General features: G+C 36.2%; 1 protein-coding gene across 2 annotated transcripts in view; it reads right to left on the minus strand.

The window, feature by feature from the left end:
• The window catches only part of UFL1 (UFM1 specific ligase 1), a 53,478-nt gene that overhangs the window by 10,532 nt on the left and 21,321 nt on the right, over positions 1 to 21,625 (minus strand). For both annotated transcript variants that reach the window (XM_032651212.1, XM_032651213.1), the window contains exons 7-12: positions 10,277 to 10,335; positions 8,055 to 8,201; positions 6,598 to 6,773; positions 5,781 to 5,960; positions 3,919 to 4,039; positions 1,502 to 1,618 (exon numbers count right to left, since the gene is read on the minus strand). In XM_032651212.1, the coding sequence (XP_032507103.1) occupies positions 1,502 to 1,618; positions 3,919 to 4,039; positions 5,781 to 5,960; positions 6,598 to 6,773; positions 8,055 to 8,201; positions 10,277 to 10,335 (800 nt within the window). The remainder of the gene's footprint in view (positions 1 to 1,501; positions 1,619 to 3,918; positions 4,040 to 5,780; positions 5,961 to 6,597; positions 6,774 to 8,054; positions 8,202 to 10,276; positions 10,336 to 21,625) is intronic.

Below are 21,625 nucleotides of genomic sequence, written 5' to 3' on the forward strand. Positions count from 1 at the left end.
CTTATATCTCCCAAGCCCATACATAATAAATTCTGTGGAATAGGTAAAAGAAAATGTCAAATCATCATCATTTCAAGGTTTTTTTTTTTTTTTGGTGGGGAAAAGGAGGACGGGAGGTATCACAGTTTCGTTAATTTTTTAAAAACAGAAACATATTAAAAATCATAATTTTATTTAGAAAAGCAAAGATGTCTCTTGCTAACTTAACCATACCAAACAAGTCTAGACAAAGAAAGATGCATATACTTAATTCTCCTGCTTAGACAGAAGCAACCAACCAATTAGGTGTTACCATAAAAATTAAACAGGCATGAAATTAATGAAATTAATGTTTTCTACTTAACTTTGTAGAAATTCACTATTCATAAAATATTATAATTTCTTTTGCATGGAAGTTGGGAGACCATAAAAACCTGTGCAAGCCAAAACTGCAAAGTGTTCTTAATAAACAATGGGAAAATTTACGATTGTTCTGTAACCTTTTAAAAATGTTTGTGCAAACATTCAAAGCTCTTACTGTTGGTTATAAATGTATAGGGAAATGAAAAATAAGACTAATAGTTCTAGTTTAGTACACTGTAATTTAGCACATCAGAAACACTGAGAATGAAAATGTTTTATTTCTTTGTAAAACACTCATCAAGAATAGTATGAACAGGGCTTGCCTTCTCATCCAGTAACTTAAAATACAGAGGAAGCATCTTTTCTATGCCTGGGCAAGTTGTCATATTCCTTTTTAAACTCTGAATCAGCTTCCAACATTTTATCCTTTGCCCTTTCAGCGTTGTGAAACATCTCTGAGAATTCCTTTAATGTGAAGCTTTTTGCCAACTTCACCTCCTCTAAGACATTTTTATCCTTTTCGTCACAACCATTTCCCTTATTTATTTCCGCCTTCACCAAGTTTCTCTGACTGCACAGCTAGTCTCTTGAACAGAGGTAATGCCAACATTCCCATGCTCAGGCATTTCTTTTATAACTCCATTCTTGATTCATATTTTATTTCCAGGATTATGACTTTTCCTTTGCTGCACATTTATCTTTGTTGGCCAATTCCCTCTTTTGATTATCCATTTTTGTAAAATGTCATATGGATTTATCACTGGGGGACAAGAAGTCAACACAACTACATGCTGTGTTTTCTATGCATAAAGTGAATAAGAGATGCACAGTGATCTGCCTCTGAAAAACTTGGAAATAAGTGATGTGATTGTCACAGATCATGATGCACATCTGTTATTTACGTGATCTGTAGACTAAGGAGCCAGCAACAAAGTTTGTACTTTATGCAATTACTCACAGTTAACATACCCTGGTAACTAAAATATTAACTGTGTTGTTGGGACTCTGGTGTTATTTAACTAACTGTGAAATCTGTGCTCACTGAAACTCTGCAAAGCAAGGACTTTCTTTAAGCATAGACACCTAAGTGTATGCATCTTAAGAAAATGTTAAAAAAAAATCATGCACATACAAAGGAAGAGTGAAATGAGCTACACACCTGTGTGAGATGACTCATCATCACTGTTGTCATCTTTTCTCCCTCTCTTCTTGATTTTTTTAATTCTGTACTCTCTGGCATTGCCGCCACCTCCTCCTCTCACACTTCCACTGCCCTCTGGTGGAAAACGACATTAGTTATTATTACCTAACTAAATACTGTTTTTAGAAATAATGACAATACATTGTTGTATTTAACTTTACAGTAGAAAAATAAAGCCAAGTTTTGTAAACTCAATCAGTAAAAATTAGTAAGATATGAAATCTCTTGAATTTGAGCAACTCACTTAGATAACCTGCCTGCTCTAAATGCAGTCTCTTCCTGTTTCTCTAATGACATCTATTTTCTGCAGCTTTGACTGACTTTTTCCTGGCCAAACCCATTCTTTAACCTCCTCTTCTACCTTTTTCAAAAGTGCCCTAATTTGCTTATCTCTGTTACCACAGCCTCATTAACATCCCCAACTACAGTACCTCACAAATTTGCTTTTGTCTTTTTTTTTTTTTTTTTTTGTGGTACGCGGGCCTCTCACTGTTGTGGCCTCTCCTGTTGCGGAGCACAGGCTCAGCGGCCATGGCTCACAGGCCCAGCTGCTCTGCAGCATGTGGGATCTTCCCAGACCGGGGCACAAACCTGTGTCCCCTGCATCGGCAGGCGGACTCGCAACCACTGCGCCACCAGGGAAGCCCTGCTTTTGTCTTTTTGATTTAAAGATTATTCCCCAGGTTTACAGGAGACATCCTGACTCTCCCGCCACCCAAAAAGACAACTTCTTGACAGTAGGGAGAACATCTCACTAACGTCTGCATACTTGAGGTTAAGGCAACGCTTGACACATAACAGGGGCTCAATAAATGTTGACCATAAGTATTAAATTGATTAAGTAGAAAAATACAGTTATCAATCACCTACTGGCATGAAGACTAAAAAAATACAAACTATGAAACTAAAACACTGTAAATAAAAGTAAAATTGTTACCGAGGTATTTCTCTATTATATATTTACATTTAAAATATCTATTCAACAAAATAGGATACTTTAGTAATGGAACTGTAACACTGAAAAATATTGAAAATACATTTCTTCATAATAAAAGATTCATTTCTTCAATAAAATGATTTACATAAACAAAGATCTTTTTCTAAACTCTAAGAATTCCCTTAGACTTCATCATATTCTATAAGTTCTATTGCTTTCATGATAGAAAAACACAACTTTCAAAAGCACAAGTTTAAAGTGAATGTATCTTTTACATGTGGTAATAAGTTTCTTATGGGAAAGATGTTCTTGTTTGACATTATTCCATGAACTGTAATTAAACTATTATAAAACAACAGCACTATCAGAACAAAACACCAGATGAACCTGAATTTTTAGAAGGATATAAAACAGACTAGTTTTACTGACGTAAGTGCAATCAATTAAGGTGGATTTATAATTATATCTTAAAATAACAAAATATGCAGGCTTATGAATATTATTGATTTATTGCAGTAATTTACTATGTAGTTTTCCTAGAACAGAAATTTCAAAATATTATTGAAAGACTTTGTAGAAAAAGGTTTTTGAAGAGGAAGGAATCTCAAAGATATAGTGAATTCCCACAGCAAATGAAGTTTTTATAACGTGTTTAATATAGCTGTATTTAGTAATGAAATATGTTGAATATCTAATTTCTTTAACCCTGATACAGCACTAATAAAATTATTCCTGCTATAAAAAGTATGGAAAATACATGTTAATTTCCAAATGCAAGTTACTAGTATGCCAGTGCTACCTAGGATAATTTCCAGTGACTCTAAATTAAAAGAATTTTTAAAAGTCCTTGGGAAATTCATTCACTCAATAAATATTTATGGAGCACTTAAAATATGCCAAGGAGTGCTCTGAGTACTAGGGAAACAACAATAAATGAGATGGAGCAGACTCCCAAACGATAAAAGACATCACAGTGATAAAAGTGCTGTAAAAAAACCTGGGAGGATAATCCGATGGAGAGTGACTGTATATACTATTCTGGGTGGTTAGGGAGGCCTCTGTGAGGAACTGACATTTAAAGGTGAGCTCTTAATGACAAGAAGGAAACAGTTACTTGAAGCTTGGGAGGGAACAGCTTGTGCAAAGGCCTTGAGGTGAACACAAACTTGCAAAATTTGAGAATCAAGAAAGAAAAGAAAAGCTACTGGAGCAGGAACATAAAGAATGAGAACAGGAGATCATGAAATTAGCTTATGAAACACTAAATAATCACCAATATTTTCATAATTAAAAGTTAATTCACTAGCAAAAGATCTGGTTAATATTAACAGTTAAAGGTGAATCAACCAAATAAAAGGCCTTTCAAAAGGTCTGATAAGTGCAAAGTTCACTGCAACAAATAAACTCATCTTGAATCTTGTTAATAATAACTTGTTACCTGTTGCTTTCCTCCTTCGTTCATCTTTTTTATCCTTTTTACTTGTATTAACGCTTTCTAAAATGGAGACTTGTTTCAGATCTTCTTCAGTGATTAAATGAACAGGATTATTTTTCATTTCCTGAAATAAAATATGCTTATTTTTTGTAGGCAGCAATATATAACATTACAAGAAGCATAAAATAAAAGTTGTTTATACTCACATCCTAACTGTTCTTGTTTGGTTTCATTGCTAAGAACTATAGAGCTTTGTCTCAGCTGGCACTCTGAGATTGTTTCTCCAGGCCCCAAATAAGTCTCCTCCCTTGCTGTTCTTGACTTTTTGTATTTATTACCAGCTAATGAGAAATCTTATCCTATCACTGAACAGCTGATCACACAGCATCGGATGCAATCCTCTTCAACTGTTATTGGCTAATTTTAGCACTGCTTAACGGATGACCCTTGCTACCTCTCTTTTTAAGACTCCCAAGGTCCAGTGCCACTTGGATACCTGAGATTACCAGAAAGATAATGAAATCTCCATCCCCACCCCACCATAATGATCACATATGAGCTGCATACTTAGGCATGTGAACTTTTTTCCCCTCTGGACTCATTCTTGATCTTTGCTTTTTATAAATTTATGTTAGGAACAATGAACTATTTCCAACTTCAGAAACATTCTTTATCATGGGAAAGAGTTCTAAATCTGTAGTGACAAACATACATTTTCACATTAAAAATATTTCCTTTTCAGTTTTGCAAAGAAATGTTAAGAATGTTAACAGTTCAAACAAAAAAGCACTTTTTTTCCTGAATTTATTTTTGTGGTTGGAGGGAGGAGCACAAGAAAAAAAAAAAAATCAATGATTGTGTTAAATTTTTATTTTAGTAAAGGGTCTCAAATGAAAATAATAATGTAGTCATTTAGTAACTGGTGGCTAACATGTACTAAACATTTTATTTACATTGCTCCTTAATTTATATTTATCCTTGTGAGAGTGGGCATCACCATCCTTTTCTCTGAAGATGAGGAAACTGGAAGTCTATTTGTCAAAGGCAAACAGAGTAATAAACAAGTTGAAATTAGAACTCAGGTTTACTGATATCAATCCTGTGTACTTTTTACTCCTCTCTGATGCTTTGCAGGCCAAAGGTAGAAAAGTTGTATCATTTTTAAGACTATTAAGGAGCTTAAAAGGGATATAGATAAATATAAATTATTTATATATTTAATAAGCCCTCATGAATTTAACGGTCTGAGATATAAATGGGCTTTTTCTACCTATTTTGTGAGCAGGCTTTATAATGAGGGTGCTGCTAACCAGAAACATGAATTGAACAGTCATTAAAGCAGACCTGGCATGACCTCTGCTTCTAAACACTTCCATAGCAGTTGCTCTGAGGAACTAATCAATTTTAATAGTAACCATTTCTTTCCTCAATAAGTTATCCCATTGGTATATCCCAAATAGGTCAAATTATGAGGCTTTGCTAGATTTAGTAAATATAATGTGTACTGATTGATAAATATACTATACATTTATGCATATAATCCACAGGTATCATTTTTATGGATTTTAATGTTGGACCAATACCCTCAGGTGACTTAAGTGTGAAATATATAATTTCATTTGTAAGATTTCAATTTATAAAAGCAGCTTCCTAAGTTCTAACTTCTATGTTCTGATGGGAATGAAGAAGGAGAAAAACAAATCCAGGAGAGGAAATAAAAAGGAATGATGCATTGAAGGAAAATAACGTATGAAACACAGTGTTCAGTTCTGGGTATACTGCTTACCTCATTTTTCAAAAGTCATCAGATGATTCTAATGTGAAAGTACTGTTAAAATTAGTAGGTGAAAGGAAATTTGGCATACCTTTTCAGCTTTTTGGTGCATCAGGTCACTGAACAGTTCTGTACAATCATTTATAAATTTTTCACTGACTACAATAGTATCGCTAAAGACTACAGCTAAAGCCTGTTTGCTGAGTGCCCTCATCACATGTTGAAGCAATATTGCAGCATCTTCCACTGATAAGGAACTGGGTAGCAGAGGCTAGAATTACAAACAAAATGAAAACAAAGTATAAATGCAATATAATACGGATAAACCATTTGTTATATGTATTCTCTCCCTAAGTGATCTCGTTAAGTCCAATGGTTTCAAAACCCTCTATATGCTGACAACCTCCCAAATTGTATTTCTACCTTTATCCTCACTCCGAACTCTGAAATCACATATCCTACTGCTTCCCTAACCTCCCCCCACTCATATACTTAACAGGCATCTCATATTTTAACATGTCCTGTTCAAAACAACGTGGTTTGCGCCTCCTGCCCCCAGACTCCCAGCTCCCATCTTCTCTTCCCCATTGCTCCCCCATCTCAATTAATGGAACCACTCTCCATTCAGTTGATCAGGCCCCAAACCTATAAGTCACACTGAGTTCCTCTCAAAAACTCACAAACATTCCAACTTCCAGTCCTGATAACTTTGCCTCCAAAATACATTTATTCTTAGCTCTTTCCACTATCTGAAATTAACATTTTCATTAATACCCCTCCTCCCCCCACCAACCATGAAAGTATCCTTCCTGAAAGCTACATCCTAATTCTTAAAATGGCCATATACTAGTGAAGTATCAGTTGTCACTGGTTTAAAGGAAAATTAAGAAGAAAAAGATAAAACATACTGCAATATCAACCCATGTTCCAGAGCTGATGGCTTCCTCTACGGATGCTTCCACCTGATCCACAAGTTCTTGACCAACACAAGCTGCTTTCAAAAATAAGAGTTGGGTAGTCTTATATCTTTTCTTTATGTAGCTCACAGCATCTGGGATTCCAAGTCTGGACAAAGCATCAAATTCTAGAAATACATCACGAGGTTGGAATAGAATCATCATTCACACCTTTTAGAAACCTCAGAAAAAGTTAAGTTCTACCAAAATCTGTTCTTTGTGAATGCACTGTATTCTAATAGAGTTTTTTAAGAATAAAACATAGAAGTGTACCATAGCCTATTCCCTGGTTATGTTACCTTCCCAAATTTTTATTACTAAACATATTTGTAGAAAAATTGGTTCAAGTACTTCATTAATTGAGCTTTATCTCTCTCCAATTGAGGGGTCAAAGGGAAACATGAGGACTAAAGAGCAATAAAAGTAGAAATGAGGATAACGGAATGTAATGATTTAAGTAGAGAAACAAAAACTGGAATTTTGATTATAGTTAAGGAATGGAATTTATTTTTCAAATGTTTCATTAGACAACTGAGGACAAAGCAATCTCTAGTCTAATTTACACTAGTAAAAGATTTAGCATATAAAACAAAAGTAAAAAATTTAAGACTTAAATTTGCAGCCATTAAAGTTATTAGAGATATCTACCATGCACTCTCTGTCCTCAAATAATAATATTTAAGGAAATTAATTACAACAAAATTCTAATCCAAGTCCTTGGCTGAAGAAACTGAGAAGGCACATTGTAGAAAGTCAAGAAAACATAAGCCAAGCCAGTATTCATTCTAGCACACATTTAAACTGAACACTAATGACTTATTTATAGGTAACTGATCCCTTACATAGTTTGACTTGGGTTATGAAATTGATCAAACTGAGTTTTATATATATATGCTACTTGTTTTAATGATTAAATTCAATTAGTCTACTTTATCCAAATGATGGAACCTCAGAAACAAAATTTAGAATAACTTCTCTGTTTCTGAAGTACTGGATAACTAATAAAAATGAACACTGTAAAACTGACAGCAATAAAATATTTCTAAGATTATGTAACTAAAAAACCAAGCAACTTCATAAGTTACAAGATATAATAAATATAATTACTTTTTATGAATTAAAAAGAACCTGAAGTATCACATATAGTATCACATTACTAAAAGGCTGTTAACAATCAATACCGGCTTCTGGCCTTTCTACATTACAACTGTTCAATAACTATGGAATTAAACTCAGTTAACAAGACCCACAAAAACCTACAGTGTGATGACTACTTTTATACTCAAAAAGAACCATTATAGTCTGCTGGCCAACAGTAAAGTACATGTATACTCCTAGGGCTAGTACAATCTTTCTAAGAATGTGTTTAATATTAGAAATGATTTTTAGTTAAAAAGAAAAAAAGTTACCCAGATAGCCATTCTGCCTGAGAAAAGAATCCACCCAAGTATTTTGTGTTCTGGAGTAAATGTCAGGGACAAACACTGCTTTATCCTGTCTCCCACCAACCACAGTGCCTCGTAAGCGTCCACTATTAACAAGTTCCTCAAGAACAGCTTAAAAGAAAAGCAAACAAACAGAAAAAAATCAGAGCAGGTAAAAATCTCAAAAAGTAAAACACTTTAAAATTTCACAATTTAGTTATTCTTACCCTTTAAAAAAGCAATTTAAAATTTAAATTTCATACTAAATAAAGACATTATATTTTAGACAAAACTTTCCTGCCATTTATGAGAATACTCAGGTCATAAATTCAGGAAATTTTGGTAACTAGCTAAAGATGCTGAACTGTAATACAAACTAATTAATGTTGAATTTTTTAGTCTAATTTTGGGAAAAAAATGCCAATATTTATCTCATGATTAAAAGTAGACAATTACACACTGAGAATAGATAATACACAATCACTAGTGTTACCAAGTTCAATTTCCTCATATTTAGAAAAATCAAGACACCTGGATCCTATTAGAATCAACAGTGTGAAATAAAGCCATGAAAATCTGTATAAATTAATTACTTTTCCACTGTTTAAATTGAAGGAACACATTTTAATCCTACCTATAACAGAAATATAATGCCATGGTTAAGAGGATGGATATGGACCCAGATAGCCTAAGTCCAAACCTCAACTCTGCCACCTACTAGTGCCTGCCATTAACACCAAATTTATGATTTTTATTTAAACCGTAACATTTGACTACACACTTTGTTGTTTTAAATATCAAAATCCCCTAAAAAGAGACAAAGCAGATAGGAAGGAGTTATTCCTGAGTGAACCAACAAGAACAGTCAAAAGATGTCTGGCACAAAGAATGATTCAGGAAAGTTAGCTTTTAACAGAAATAAAAATTAGTTTACATATGAATTTCAGAATTCCAATGCTGAGTAAATTAGAGTACATCAGAAAGGTCTAGATTTCACAATTGACTGCAGCACATAATTTTAAATTTTGTGTGATTGTACAACACAAACCCAAGCTAAATTCAGACAAAGTTATCAATTTATCAGTTATTACTTGAAGAACTTTACATTATAATGAAATTTCACCAACTCCGATTATGGAAATTCAGAAATACGTCACATTTTAATTTTAAATTTGTCTTAAAAAATTTAAATTGAACTCCATATTCTGCAAAATATAGTGAACAAAAATTAATTTTTCGTTCTGTATTTAAATTTCTTTTCCATTATTCATTTTAATTTTATATTTGCACAAATACCTGAGTTGAAAGATTGTCGCTGCTTTTAAAAATTACTCCAGCCAAGCTTTAAAAAAAAAACCTTCGAAATCTCATAAGAGTTTCACAAAAACACAAAATAGTCAATGGACCAAAATTATTTTGAAGATATTACTGTACTGTTTGAATGCTAAGAATTTATTTTTAATGTCTATAAGCCTTTTGTAAAAATTTTTTTAGCCAAACACTACTTTCATAAGAAAATGTAGTAAAAATCTGTAAGAAACAAAGTAAAAATTATTCTTAATCCCAAAATTTTAAATCTCTATATGCATATGCATAACAGAGTATTTTATACACACACAATTTTTTTTTATTCCACTCCCCTTGAGGTACCCAACACTAAATGTTTGGTGGGTATAACAAGACACATATATGAAAATTGGTATAGAGAAACTTCCCAACCAGAAATATATATATTTTAATAAATTTATTTATTTTTGGCTGTGTCGGGTCTTTGTTGCTGCACGCAGGGTTTCTCTAGTTGCCACGAGTGGGGGCTGTTCTTCATTGTGGTGTGCAGGCTTCTTTCTCATTGCAGTGGCTTCTCTTGTTGCAGAGCACAGGCCCTAGGCACGCGGGCTTCAGTAGTTGCAACACGCGGGCTCAGTAGTTGTGGCTTGCAGGCTCTAGAGCACAAGCTCAGTAGTTTTAGCGCACGGGGCTCAGTTGCTCTGTGGCACGTGGGATCTTCCCAGACCAGGGATCGAACCCGTGTCCCCTGCATTGGCAGGCAGATTCTCAACCACTGTACCACCAGGGAAGCCCCCTAGAAATATTTTAGTTACATAAGTTTTAAGATTAAAAGAGGCAAAAACATTAAAATTAGCTAAGTTTTACATTTAGTCTATTCAACAGCTAATTAAGTGATATATACTTTAAAGCAAACTCACAGTAAAGAAGCTGCTCCTGAAATCCATATTTTGAAATCAAAGAATTCACTGCTGTAGGCCTTTATGGAAAGGAAAAAAAATTAAAAAAACATTTTACTCATCATAAAGTTACACATACTTATGAATTTAAAAAAAACTAGGATGATTAGTTTATGAAAAACAAATTAATTTAGAAGAAAAAAATGAAGGCAAAAATTGCACCACAGATCAAGACGGCGGGATAGAAGGACGTGGAGCTCACCTCCTCCCATAAATGTATCAAAAATACATCTACATGTGGAATAATTCTCACAGAATACCTACTGAATGTTGGCAGATCTCATACAACCAAAGTTGCAAGAAAGATCACCATTTAACTGGGTAGGAAAAAAAAAAAAGGAATTGAGACAGGATCTACGTCCCTGGGAGGCACCTGTGAAAGAGGGAAGGTTCCCTCACACTGGGAACTCCCTTCACTGACTGGAACATCAGCCAGGCCAGCAAGACAGGTTCAGAGGCTCAGAGGAGAATGCAGCAACCAGCCTGCCACAGGCAGAACAGAGGCTGGCACAGACGGTCCTGACCACCTTGCTGTACCCCCCAGCCAGACGCATGTCTGCTAGTGGGCATGGGGGCTAGGTGCTGAAACTTGGGCTTCAGGGGACAGACCTGGGGAGAGGACTGGGATTCACTGTGCAGAGACAGCCTGAAGGGGGTGGAGTATGCTTTGGGCTGCAACAGGAGGTGTACACAGGACTGAGCCTGGGTCTGCCATAGAAGCCCCACTGTTAATGGGGTGACCCTCAAGCAAAGGGAGGGGCAAGGCCCCACCAGAGCAGCCTCAATCTCTGCGTGCTCACAGCAGGTGTGGCTCTGCCTCTATGATCTCTGGGAGCATGCAAGCCCAGGAGTGCTGCCCACACTTGGAGGTGGGGCTGAAATCTGAGCTGTGTCCCAGCAGCTGATCAATCTGTGGATTTATGCCGCTGCTGGTGGCTTTGTAAGCTCAGCACCTGTGGGACATCCAAGCAGATTACTGGCGATCCTGTGGCTGGGTCAAGTCTGGCATTAGCAGCTGCAAGCTTTGTGGGCATGCATATGTGGAGGTGGAGCTAGGGTCTGGGCTGATTCTGTAGCTCCCAGGGCAGGTCCAGGTGTGCGACCATGACAGTTCAGGTGCCTGACTTCAGTGGATCTGCGCTGCTGGTTTTGTGAGCACAGCGCCTGAGGGTCACCCAGGTCGACTGCCTGCATTCCCATGATTGAGGAGGGGCCAGGGCAGTGCCAACAAGAGCATACTTTGTGAGACTGCACGAGTGACAGGCAACACCACAGATGCCCTCCCGGCAAACAGCTCCTGTGGAGGAACAGGCTGACTTTTCTCCCAGAGGGAGCACTCCAGTCTTGCCTATCTCACACTGTAGTAGCTTAGAAATGTATCTGGGGGCTTCTACTCCAACAACTGGTGAGCAGACCCTGTCCCCAACAGGGCTGTGACAACCACAGAGCAAAGAGGATGTCCTGCTCAATATCCATTGCAGGCTCTGGTCACCACAACACCAGTAACACCCCCATCAATGGGATAATGGCCAGCACATACTGAGAAAAGACGTGGCAGGGACCCACACTAAAAACAGCTCTCACACCAAAAATATTAGATTCATGCAGGGTACACAGGGATGCTCCGACATAAAAACAGCCCTCCAAGACCACAGTAGATAACTGTTTCTCCTAAACTCTTACAGTAAGAGAAATATAAGTAAAATGAAGAAGCAGAGGAGCCAAATGCAATGAAAAGATCAAGAGAACTCCCCTGAAGGAACAAAAAATGAAACACCTCTCCAGTCTACTAGACCCTGAGTTCAAAAAGGAGGTAATAAAACTACTGAAGGAATTAAGAAAGGCTATCAACAGAAATGCAGGTCACTGTAACAAGGAACTAGTTACTAACTGTAACGAGAAACCAAGAAAAATTAGAAAACTCATTTGCTGAGATGAAAGCTGAGCTAAAGGCAAAAAATAGCAAACTGAATGATGCAGATGAATAAATGATCAGGAAGAAAGAATAATGGAAATTACCCAATAAGAACAGCACACAGAAAGACAAATGAAAAAAAATGAAAGCAATATATAAGACCTATGGGATAATATAAAGTGTGCCAATCTACACATCATAGGGATCCCAGGAGAAGAAAGAGAAAAGGGGATCGAAAATGTATTGGAAGAAATTATGGCTGAAAACTTCCCAAACCTAAGGAAGGAAACAGATATCCAGGTATGGGAAGCAGAGAAGGTCCCAAAAGGATGAACCCAAACAAACCCACAACAGGACATATTATAATTAAAATGACAAAAGTTAAAAGATAAAGAGAGGGCTTCCCTGGTGGCGCAGTGATTAGGAGTCCGCCTGCCGATGCAGGGGACGCAGGTTCGTGCCCCGGTCCGGGAAGATCCCACATGCTGCGGAGCGGCTGGGCCCGTGAGCCATGGCCGCTGAGCCTGTGCGTCCGGAGCCTGTGCTCTGCAACGGGAGAGGCCACAACAGTGAGAGGCCCTCGTACCGGGGGGAAAAAAAAAAAAAAAAAAAAAGATAAAGAGAGGTTTCTAGGCAGCAAGAGAAAACAAAGAATTAGTTACAAAGGGAACCTACTTAAGCCTATCAGCTGATTTCTCTACAAAAAACGTTTCAGGCCAGAAGGGAGTGACAAGATATATTCGATGTCCTGAAAGGGAAAAACCTACAACTTAGGAAACTCTACCTAGCAAGATTATCATTTAGGAGAGAGAAAGAATGTCTCCGACAAGCAAAAACTGAAAGAATACAGCAATACTAAATCTATCCTAAAAGAAATAATTGAAAGGTCTTCTCTCAATAGAAAAGCAAGAATCTGTAGGAAAGAAAAAGAATATCACAACTGGAAAGTAAATCACTTAAATAAGCCAGTACACAGATTTTTAAAAAATTATTGTGAAAGCGATATTAACTACAATGAACAGCAAAAGGATAAACATGAAGGTGCAAAAGAGGACATTGAAATCAAAAAATATGGGGGAGAAAAGTAAGAAAATACAGATTTTTTTTTTTTAGAATGTATTTGAGCCTATATGACTACCAGTTTGTAGCAAGTAGATACAGGAATGGGTTAACATACTTGAAAAACAGCGTAATCACAAATCAAAAACATACAACAGATTCACAAAAAACAAAAAGAAGAGAACAAAAGCATAATACAAAAGAAAACCATCAAACCACAATAGGAAAGACAGAAAAAGAAGGGAACAAATAAATACAAAATCAACTGGAAAACAAGGTTTAAAATGGCAACAAATACATATCTATCAATAATTACCTTAAATGTCAATAGACTAAATGCTCCAATCAAAAGTCAAAGAGTGGCAGATTGGATAAAAAAACAAGAGCCTACAACATGCTGTCTACAAAAGACCCACTTTAGGGCAAATGACACACATAGACTGAAAGTGAAGAGATAGAAAGAGATGTATCATGCAAATGGAAGTGACAAGAAGGTGGGGGTAGCAATACTCATATCAGAGAAAACAGACTTTGAAACAAAGACCATAAAAAAAGATAAACAAGGGCACTGAATAATGATAAAAGGATCAATACAAGGAGAGGATATTATACTCTTTAACATATATGCACCCAATATAGGAGCATCTGAATACATAAAACAAATACTAACAGTAGGAGACTTTAACACCAGACTCACATCAATGGATAGATCTTCCAGACAGAAAATCAATAATGCAACAGAGATCCTAAATGACACATTAGAATAGTTAGACTTAATTGATATTTTCAGGGCATTACATCCAATAAAACCAGAATACACAACTGTTTTCAAGTGCACATGGAACATTCTCTAGGACTGACCACATACAAGGACACAAAACACACCTCAACAAATTGAAGAGGATAGAAATTATTTCAAGTATCTTTTCTGACCACAACAGCATGAAACTAGAAATCAACCACAGAAAGAAAAACAAGAAAAAAAACGATTACATGGAGACTAAACAACATGCTACTAAAAAAACAATGGCTCAAGATGAAATCAAAGAGGAAATTTAAAAATACCTTGAGACAACTGACAATGAAAACACAACCATACAAAATCTATGGCATGCAGCAAAAGCAGTCCTTAGAGGGAAGTTCACAGCAATACAGGCCTTCCTCAAAAAATAAGAAAAATCTCAAATAAACAACCTAACCTACCACCTAAAAGAATTAAAAGAAAAAAACAAAACCTAAAGTCAGAAAAAGAAAGGAAATAATGAAGATCAGAGAGGGAATAAATAAAAGAGATTTAAAAAAATAGAAACAACCCAATCAAAAAGCAGGTAGAAGATCTAAACAGACACTTCTCCAAAGACATACAGATGGCCAATACAGATGAAAAAAACGCTCAACAATGCCAATTATTAGAAAAATGCAAATCAAAATTACCATGAGGTATCACCTGACACCAGTCAGAATAACCATCATCAAAAACGTCTACAAACAATGCTGAAGAGGGTATGGAGAAAAAGGAACCCCCCTACACTGTTGGTGAGAATGTAAATCTGTACAGGCACTATGGAGAACAGTATGGAGGTTCCTTAAAAAAACTAAAACTAGAGCTACCATATGATCCTGTAATCCCACTCCTGGGCATATAACTGGACAAAACTATAATTCAAAAAGATACATGCATCCCAATGTTCATTGCAGCACTATTTACAATACACAAGACATGGAAGCCACCTAAATGTCCATTGATAGATGAATGGATAAAGAAGATGTGACAGATATACATACACACCCACACACACGCAATGGGATATTACTCAGCCGTAAGAAAAATGAAATAATGCCATTTGCAGCAACATGGATGGAACTAGAGATTATCATACTAAGTGAAATAAGCCAAAAAAGACAAATATCATATGATATTGCTTATATGTGGAATCTAAAAAAAAAAAATGATACAAATAAACTTATTTACAAAACAGAAATAGACCCACAGGCATAGAAAACAAACTTATAGTCACCAAAGGGGAAAGGTAGGAGGGAGGGATAAATGAGGAACTTGGAATTAACATATACATACTACTATACATAAAATATCAATAGATAAGCCATAAGGACATACTGTATACCACAGGGAACTATACTCAATATTTTATAATAATCTATAAGGGAAAAGAATCTGAAAAAGAATATATATACACACACATATACATACATGTAACTGAATCACTTTGCTGTACACCTGAAACACACCACTGTAAATCTATACTGCAATTAAAAAAAAAAGAAATCAATAAAATCAAGAGCTGGTTCTTTCAAAGGGTAAACAAAACCTACAGACCTCTGGCCAGGCTCACCAAGAAGAAAAGAGAGAACTAAATAAAATAAGAAATGAAAGAGGAGAAATAACAACTGATACCACAGAAATACAAAAACCATAAGAGAATACTATGAACAATTATATGCCATCAAATTGGACAACCCAGAAGAAATGGACAAGTTTCTAGAAACATACAGTCCTCCAAAACTGAATTAAGAAACAAATTAATTTGAACAGAATGATCCCTAGAAGTGAAACAGAATCTGTAATAAAAAAAACTCCCTGCAAACAGAAGTCCAGGACGGGATGGCTACACTGGGGAATTAATTCTACCAACCATACAAAGAACTTATACTGATCCTTTTCAAACTCTTCCAAAAGACTGAAGAGGAGGGAACACTCCCAAAGACATTCTATGAAGTTACCATCATCCTGATACCAAAACCAAACAAAAATACCACCAAAAAAGAAAATTACCAGTATCTCTGACAAATGTAGATGCAGAAAATCTCAACAAAACATTAGCAAACCGAATCCGACAACACATAAAAAAGATCATACACCACGACCAATTGGGATTCATCCCAAGTTCACAAGGATAGTTCAACATAGCAAATCAACGGGATACACCACATAAACAAAAGAACAGACAAAAACCACATGATCATCTCGATAGCTGCAGAAAAAGCATTTGACAAAATTCAACATCCACTCATGATAACAACTCTTACCAAAGTGGGTACGGAGGGAACATATCTCAACATAATAAAAGCTATTTATGACAAACCCACAGCCAACATAATACTCAACAGTGAAAAGCTGAACGCATTCCTGCTGAAATTTACTACAAGGATGCCCACTGTCACCACTTCTGTTCAACACAGTATCAGAAGTCCTAGCCACAGCAATCAGACAATAAAAAGCAATAAAAGGTACACAAATTGGAAGGGAAGAGGTAAAATTATCATTATAAGCAGATGACATAATACCATATACGGAAAATCCTAAATACGCCACACAAAAACTAGAACTGATAAATGAATTCAGCAAGGTAGCAGGATACAAGATTATCATACAGAAATCTGTTGCATTTCTTTATACTAACAATGAAATATCAGAAAGGCAAAGTAAAAAAAAATTCCCTTTAAAAACTGCATCAAAAAAAGATATACTTAGGAATAAACCTCATCAAGGAGGTGAGAGACTTATATGCTAAGAACTACAAAACATTAACAAAGGAAACTGAAGATGATTCAAAGAAATGGAAAGATATCTCATGCTTTTGGATTGGAAGAATTAATATTGTTAGAATATTAATACTACCCAAAGCAATCTACAGATTTAATGGAATCCCTATCAAATTACCCATGACATTTTCCACAGAACTAGAACAAATAATCCTAAAATTTATATGGAACTATAAAAGACCCAGAATTGCCAAAGCGATCCTGAGGAAAAAGAACAAAGCAGGAGGCATAACCCTCCTTGACTTCAGACAATACTACAAAGCTACAGTAATCAAAACGGCATGGTATTGGCACAAAAACAGACACATGGATCAATGCAACAGAAAAGAGAGCCCAGGGAATTCCTTGGTGGTCCAGTCGTTAGGACTCTGTGCTTTCACTGACAAGGGCACAGGTTCAATCCTCGGTCAGGGAACTAAGATCCTGCAAGCCACACGGCCAAAAACAATAACAGAAGACAAAGAGAGCCCAGAAATAAACCCACACACCCCCATGGTCAATTAATCTTCGACAAAGGAGGCAAGAATATACAATGGGGAAAAGACAGTCTCTTCAGCAAGTGGGCTGGGAAAGCTGGGCAGCCACATGTAAATCAATGAAGGTAGAACACTCCCTTATACCATACACAAAAATAAACTCAAAAATGGCTTAAAGACTTAAATATAAGACATGACACCATAAAACACCTAGAAGAGAACATTGGCAAAACATTCTCTGACATAAATTGTAGCAATGTTTTCTTAGATCAGCCTCCCAAGGTAACAGAAATAAAAGCAAAAATAACCAAATGGGACCAAATCAAACTGATAAGCTTTGGCACAGCAAAGGAAACCATAAACAAAATGAAAAGACAACTTACGTACTGGGAGAAAATGTCTGCAAACAATGTGACCAACAAGGAGTTATTTCCAAATATACAGTTTATATAGCTCAATTAAAAAAAAAATAAAAACACCAAACAACCCAATCAAAAATGGACAGAAGACCTAAATAGACATTTCTCCAAAGAAGACATAAAGATGGCCAATAGGCACACGAAAAGATGGTCAACATCACTAATTATTAGAGAAATGCAAATCAAAACTACAATGAGATATCATCTCACACCAGTCAGAATGGCCATCATCAAAAAATCTAGAAACAATAAATGCTGGAGAGGGTGTGGAGAAACGGGGACACTCTTGCACTGCTGGTGGGAATGTGAATTGGTTCAGCCACTATGGAGAACAGTATGGAGGTTCCTTAAAAAACTACAAATAGAATTACCATATGACCCAGCAATCCCACTACTGGGCATATACCCTGAGAAAACCAAAATTCAAAAAGAGTCATGTACCAAAATGTTCATTGCAGCTCTATTTACAATAGCCCGGAGATGGAAAGAACCTAAGCGCCCATCATCGGACGAATGGATAAAGAAGATGTGGCACATATACACAATGGAATATTACTCAGCCTTAAAAAGAAATGAAACTGAGTTATTTGTAATGAGATGGATAGACCTAGAGTCTGTCATACAGAGTGAAGTAAGTCAGAAAGAAAAAGTCAAATACCGTATGCTAACACATATATATGGAATTTAAGGAAAAAAAATGTCATGAAGAACCTAGGGATAAGACAGGAATAGAGGCGCAGACCTACTGGAGAACGGACTTGAGGATATGGGGAGGGGGAAGGGTGAGTTTTGACAGGGCGAGAGAGAGTCATGGACATATACACACTAACAAACGTAGTAAGGTAGATAGCTAGGGGGAAGCAGCCGCAAGGCACAGGGATATTAGCTCGGGGCTTTGGGACAGCCTGGAGGGGTGGGATGGGGAGAGTGGGAGGGAGGGAGACGCAAGAGGGAAGACACATGGGAGCATATGTATATGTATAGCTGATTCACTTTGTTATAAAGCAGAAACTAACACACCATTGTAAAGCAATTATACCCCAATAAAGATGTTAAAAAAAAAAAAAAAATGGACAGAAGACCTAAATAGACATTTCTCCAAAGAAGACATAAAGATGGCCAATAGGCACACGAAAAGATGGTCAATATCACTAATTATTAGAGAAATGCAAATCAAAACTACAATGAGGTATCACCTCACATGGGTCAGAATAGCCATCATCAAAAAGTCTACAAATAATAAATGCTGGAAAGGGTGTGGAGAAAAGGGAACCCTCCTACACTGTTGGTGGGAATGTAAACTGGTGCAGCCACTGTGGAAAACAGTATGGAGGTTCCTTGAAAAACTAAAAATAGAGCTACCTTTTGATCCAGCAATCTCACTCCTGGGCATATATCCAGAAAAGACAAAAACTCTAATTTTAAAAGATACACACACCCCAATGTTCATAGCAGCACTATTAATAATAGCCAAGATGTGAAAGCAACCTAAGTGTCCATCAACAGATGAATGGATAAAGAAGATGTGATATATATATACACACACACAATAGAATATTACTCAGCCATAAAAAAGAATCAAATGTTGCCATTTGCAGCAACATGGATGGAGCTAGAGATTATCATACAAAGTGAAGTCAGAGAAAGACAAATGCCATATGACATCACTTACATATGGAATCTAAACTATGATACAAATGATCTTATTTACAAAACAGAAACAGACTCAGACATAGAAAACTTATGGTTATCAAAAGGGAAAAGGGGTGGGGGAGGGATAAATCAGAAGTTTGGGATTAGCAGATACAAACTACTATATATAAAATAGATAAACAAGAAGGTCCTACTGTATAGTACAGGGAACTATATTCAGTATCCTGTAATAAAGTATAATGGAAAAGAACATGAAGAAAAATATATATACACATATATAACTGAATTGCTTGCTGAACACCAGAAAACAACACAACACTGTAAATCAACTAAAAAAAAAAAAAACTGCACCAAATTTTACATCCTTAAGCAGAATTATGCTATTGAAATACCAGGTAATTGATCTGTCCTCCCATTCTGTGATCAATTTGCTTTCCCACCAAAATTTCACCTCAAATTTGGTGACTCTTGACGATCTGTCTTGCCCTTTATTTTATGTTAATTTCTTGTTCATTCTATTTTTTCTGTCTGTGAGGCTCCCCTCACCTGGGAAGTCAGTGAATGTTATATGATTCCATTTCTGAAGAAAAATGAGATCACAAACATACTGAAAGGAAACTAAATGCTGTATTCCAGTTAGGGTGTATGACTGGGAGAAATCCACTTTAATTTCTCTCTTTTGCTTATCAGTCTTTTCTATAATGATTATACACTTGTTTGTTTGTTTGTTTTGTTTTTGCGGTACGCAGGCCTCTCACTGTTGTGGCCTCTCCTGTTGCGGAGCACAGGCTCTGGACACGCAGGCTCAGTGGCCATGGCTCATGGGCCCAGCCGCTCCGCGGCATGTGGGCTCTTCCTGGACCGGGGCACGAACCCGTGTCCCCTGCATTGGCAGGCGGACTCTCAACCACTGTGCCACCAGGGAAGCCCCATTTCCTTTTTTTTGAACAGCTTTAATGAGATATACAAAATTTACATATAAATCTAACCAATTCTAAGTATACAATTCAACAATCTCAATAAATTAATAGAACTGAGCAACCAACACCACAATCCAGTTTTAGAAGGTTTCCATCACCCAAAAAGTTCCTTCCCAGATATTTGCAGTTAATTCCTGTTGCCACCCGTAGACCTAGAGAACCACTGATCTGCTTTCTGCCTCTACAAATGTGCTTTTCTAGAGATTTCTTATAAATGGAATCAGTATGTGGTCTCTTGTATCCAGCTTCTTTTACTTAGCATGTCTTTGAGGTTCATGCATAATAAAGCACAGATCAGTATTCACTCCTTTTTGTTGCTGAACAGCATACTGGTGTATGGATATACCATATTTTGTTGTTTGTATCCATTTGTCAGTTGATGGACACCTGGATTATTTCCAGTTTGGGGCTATTATGAATAATGCTGCTATGAAGATTGGTTTCATGCCTTTGTGCAGAGATATGTTTTCATTTCTTTTGGATAGATCCCTGTCAATGCTTTTCTTTTATAATAATTACAATTTATTTTAAGTAAAGGAAACTATTGAAAAAAAAGGTCTAGACTTTTTTCTGACTCCAATTTTTTCATCCCTATTCATTTTAAGCCAATTATACCAGTTCTCTGGTTTAGGTTTAGTCTGTGTTTTTATTCTTACACATATAACTAAAAGACTTTTAAGTTATTCCAACTACTTGATTCTCTCTTGTTGATTATTTGAAATGTTATAAATTTTCCCTATGACAAACCTGGGAGAGCAGAAACAGTTGTCTAAATATGAATTAATACTTAAAACCGCTGTGTTTGGGGATTTTTGACTAAACTATTATTTTTACCAAATTCCTATATAGATCAATTTGGTTTGTATTAAATTATTTTACCTAAAATTTTCAGTTGAATTATCTAGAGCCTGCCCCACCCCCTGGACCAATTAGGTCCAATTACATGAAGTTTGCTCTCCTGTTTATCTTATTACAACCTTCTCATGTTTTTTGTTTTCTGTTCCTTTCTACCTGAACACATTCCTACAAAAATGCAGAGGGCATCTTGAAGAACTTTATCTTAAAACTTCTGGGTGCATAACTTACTGTGGGTGTTCAATAAAAGTTTAATTGGATTGCACAAAATTTCTAGCTTTTTTTGTACAATGAAATTTAGCTGCTGAATTATTTCAATCTGGAATACAATGTAGCTTAGTATTCTTCTCACTAACTACTTCCTGCTCTTCTTTCTGGCTACCTATAGT

Source organism: Phocoena sinus, chromosome 12, assembly GCF_008692025.1.
Source record: "Phocoena sinus isolate mPhoSin1 chromosome 12, mPhoSin1.pri, whole genome shotgun sequence".
Taxonomy (NCBI): domain Eukaryota; kingdom Metazoa; phylum Chordata; class Mammalia; order Artiodactyla; family Phocoenidae; genus Phocoena; species Phocoena sinus.